General features: G+C 45.3%; 1 protein-coding gene across 1 annotated transcript; it reads right to left on the bottom strand.

Annotated features, from left to right (window-relative positions):
* Positions 1 to 541: 541 nt before the first annotated feature.
* Positions 542 to 3369, bottom strand: LOC137545375 (E3 ubiquitin/ISG15 ligase TRIM25-like). The gene has a single exon (XM_068266538.1). The coding sequence runs from the start codon at positions 3184 to 3186 to the stop codon at positions 1357 to 1359; it is 1830 nt and encodes a 609-aa protein (XP_068122639.1). The 5' UTR covers positions 3187 to 3369; the 3' UTR covers positions 542 to 1356.
* Between the last annotated feature and the right edge of the window lie 469 nt (positions 3370 to 3838).

The raw sequence follows: 3838 nt of genomic DNA, 5'->3' as shown, positions 1-3838 counted from the left end.
TGGCCGATACTAAAAGAAGACCCAGTTTTGGGTCCTTTGGTGCCTTCATGACCTGAGGTGATCTACAGAAGGGCACCCAATATTAAAGATCTGATAACAGGGAGTGCTATTGATCAACCACATTATAGGGGTTTGAGTTTTTTTGGGGGGAGAAAGGGTTTTTTAAATGCAGGAAAAGTATAGAATGTACTACATAAAAACAAGGAACACCAAGAGCCCCAATAGTGTAATATGTACGGGTAAATGGTTACTAGATAGAGTAAATATTAATACTCACAAACCAGGGTCACCACTCAGGCAACCACTGTAAAGGCAGGTGGGGAGATTTTCCTGACCCCACTCAGGAATAAGAAGTCGCTCTCTGTAGATGAGAAAAAGGGGGTTCAACCCTCCACCCAGGGTGGACTCAATATTATGCAGGAGAACAGAGGTGCCAAAAGGATAAAAGGAAGCTAAATGAGCTTAAAAACCAAATTCTTGGTAAATAGAGGAGGTAGTGGTGGACTTACCTCCTCCAAGTAGACACACAACGACTGTAGTAAAGACAGTCAATATATTTTATTTATGAACTCCAAATATGCAACGCAGGTTTGATCCCGCTTCATCAGGCAATAACAACGGAGCAATAGCATATGTGGTCAGTAGAAGAGCCAGGCACCTCACAGAGAATGTATATAATCTATACAGAATATGGAGTATAAAGCAGTATCTCCCGCTGTTTCCTAGTGATCATCATTACCTGGGTTATATCAGATTGTAGTAATAGCTGGAGAATGCTTATTGAATCGCAATGACCCTGTTACTCATCTGCAGATACAAAAGTGTTTTCTGGAAACAGGCAATCCCCACGTTTGCCAGATCACAGATCACTGCAGTGGATTGCAGCTTTAGTGAATCAGGCCCTCCGTGTGCTGAGCAGGCTGGGTTTTCTAGTATTCAAATCCAGCAGTCCCTGCATGTCATGAGGCACCCTTATATCAATGAGTAAAGGAGAGGGAATTCCTGCACTTTGCTAGGGGAGAGGGTTGTGTCCCTCCTGTGTGAGTCAGTCTGCAGTGTGCTGTAACCTGATTGCAGGAATACAGCTGCTAAACAAGGCTCTTCCAAACTTAATGAAGTGTGTGAGCTGCCACCTGCTGGATGTCATCAGTAAATATGAGAAGTTCATAATTAATAAGTCATATTTCCTAATTATTGCTTCCTATTTTAAGTACAGGAAAGAAGAGGGAAAAAAAAGAAATAATTGCTTTTAAGTTTTGTTTATCACATGACTGGCTGCTCATCAGTGAAGACAAAGCTAGTGTAGATGAGCCAATCACACTCCTCTCCCTGTGATGTCACCAGTGGGTGGATCTCTTACCTTCCCTGAATCCCCCCAGATATCTTTACACGACCTGTATATACCCATAATGCAGCATAGAGGGGCTCAGTGAAGGCAGCAGTGAAGGTGTGGAGGTGTCTGATGGGGTCACACAGGGCATAAAAGGAGATCTGCCCGGCCTTATAATCCAGCTCTACCCTGACTCTATCACTGGGGATCTTGTCAGGTAACCGGATTACTTTCCAGTCATGTATCACTGAGTAGTGATTACCCCACCTGTATAAACACCAGGACTTGTCATTATTTCCAATCCCTGCCTGATGTCCTCTCCTGTCCATACTGGGGTAACATATTCCGACTCTCCATGCATCTGATCTCTCAATATCCACTTCCCAGTAATGTCGTCCTGAGGAGAATCTCTGGCTGCTCAACACCTGAGACCAATTCTGAAATCTCTCTGGTGTTTCTGGGCGATTCTGGAGTCTGTCAGCCACAGATGCAGTTTTCCTGTCATCTGATATATGTAGATCATTATTAGCTGTGGTTACATCCAGTAATATGTCTGCATACACTGGCAGCCCTGATGTTTGCTGTGCAGCCCCAATATTTGTCCCCCCAGCCTGGCATTTTGTGTGTTGTGTGGTGGAGGTGGGTTGGGGGCGTGGCCTGGATAGTTCAGCAGTGATGGGAACTTTGCCCTCTGTACTAGAATGTGGATAGGCCTGTGTGTGTTGTGCGGTGGGGGTGGGTTGGGGGCATGACCTGGATAGTTTAGCAGTGATGGGAACTTTGTCCTCTGTACTAAAATGTGGATAGGCCTGTGTATTATCTGTATGTTTCTGCACAATTACCCCAGACATGATATCAGATAGTCCTGTGTGTAATGTGTGTGAGATGCCGGCCACATCCAGATCCCCTCCATCATGGAGCTGTTTATCATGTCTCTCTCTGTCCTCCGTGTCACACAAGTCACCTAGGTCTGATTCCTGTAAGACAGTCAGTGGATCAGTCATGTTACACAGCTCCTCAATGTGACGCATCTTCCTGGACAGCTCCTCCTTCTTTATTTCCAGCTGCTGAAGGACGTCATTGTATGATTGTGACACCTGTTGTGCCTGTCTCATGATGTCACTCAGGACTCTCTTCTCCAGATCATCCAGCCGTCTCCTGAGGTCTCTAAATAGGGCAGAGACTCTCTTTTCTTCTCCATCTGCTTTTTCTTGTGCTCTCCTCCTGCGTTCCTCCAGACTCTGGACTCTTTTCTCAGCCTCCTCTGTCTCTGCCATCAGTTTCTGTAGATAATTTTTCAGTTTCTTCTTCTCCTCAGAGGCCTCATCCAGTGACATCATCTTATGTCCTACATGTCCCCCAATCACAGAGCAGGACACACAGATACAGGTAGCATCCTCAGTGCAGTAATACTCCAGGATCTTCTTATGGACGGAGCATTTCCTGTTCTTCAGAGAAGTGTTGGGGACACATAAAACGTGTTCTGGTGCCTTGCTGTGGACTCTCAGGTGATCATCACACAGGAAAACTGCACACAGCAGACAGTATTTCACAGCCTTCACAGAAGAGTCCACACAGTTATTGCAGAAGAAACCCGCCTCCTCCTGATCTGGCTGAGTAGACAGGAAACTCTCTGCTATCTTCCTCAGGGCAATGTTCCTCTGCAGTGCCGGCCGCTCCATAAACTCCTCTCTACATTCAGGGCAGGAATAACCTCCAGACCCCTCCTGTGTATCCAGCACACGATCAATACAGACCCGGCAGAAGTTGTGACCACATCTCAGGATTACAGGATCGGTATAAATGCTCAGACAGATGGGACACTCCAGCTCCTGGCTCAGATCAGCAGACGCCATCGTTGCAGAAGAATGAGGAAGTGAAGGTGCAGAGGCTGAGCTAATATCTCTATTATTATCCTGCAGTCTCTGTAGTCAGACGAAGAAAAGCACTGTGGCTGCTATTTGTCCTGACAGCTCACACTAGAAAAAGACAAAAAACAACAATCCTTTTTCAAATGTTATTTGTTGGCTTCCTCAGAGCAATGTTCTTCTGCAGTGTCGGCCGCTCCATAAACCCCTCTCTACATTCAGGACAGGAATAACCTCCAGACCCCTCCTGTGTATCCAGCACACGATCAATACAGATCCGGCAGAAGTTGTGACCACATCTCAGGATTACAGGATCGGTATAAATGTTCAGACAGCTCACACTATAAAAAGACAAAAAACAACAATCCTTTTTCAAATGTTATTTGTTGGCTTTAGAGTAGATGGACAACAGATATGCAGATTGGGTACACTGACAATGTCCACATTCTGGGGATGGGACGCAAATCTAATTTATTGGATGTTGTGCCACACATCAACATTCATCAGAGAAGCCTTCATATTACTTTGCATTACAATGTAAAATAAATCTTGCCTCTGGATATTATGGTTACTATTGGTGATTAGAGCTGGTTGTATATTCTGGTTACACAGCAGCGATCAGGAGTGGGATAGTACCTGA

Source organism: Hyperolius riggenbachi, chromosome 2, assembly GCF_040937935.1.
Source record: "Hyperolius riggenbachi isolate aHypRig1 chromosome 2, aHypRig1.pri, whole genome shotgun sequence".
In the NCBI taxonomy this organism is placed as follows: Eukaryota; Metazoa; Chordata; class Amphibia; order Anura; family Hyperoliidae; genus Hyperolius; species Hyperolius riggenbachi.
The sequence above is the reverse complement of the archived record's forward strand: the minus strand, read 5'-3'. Positions and strand labels throughout refer to the sequence as shown.

Excerpts from the sequence above, each read along its gene's own strand:
- LOC137545375 (XM_068266538.1), bottom strand. The coding sequence starts at position 3,186 with ATGGCGTCTGCTGATCTGAGCCAGGAGCTGGAGTGTCCCATCTGTCTG.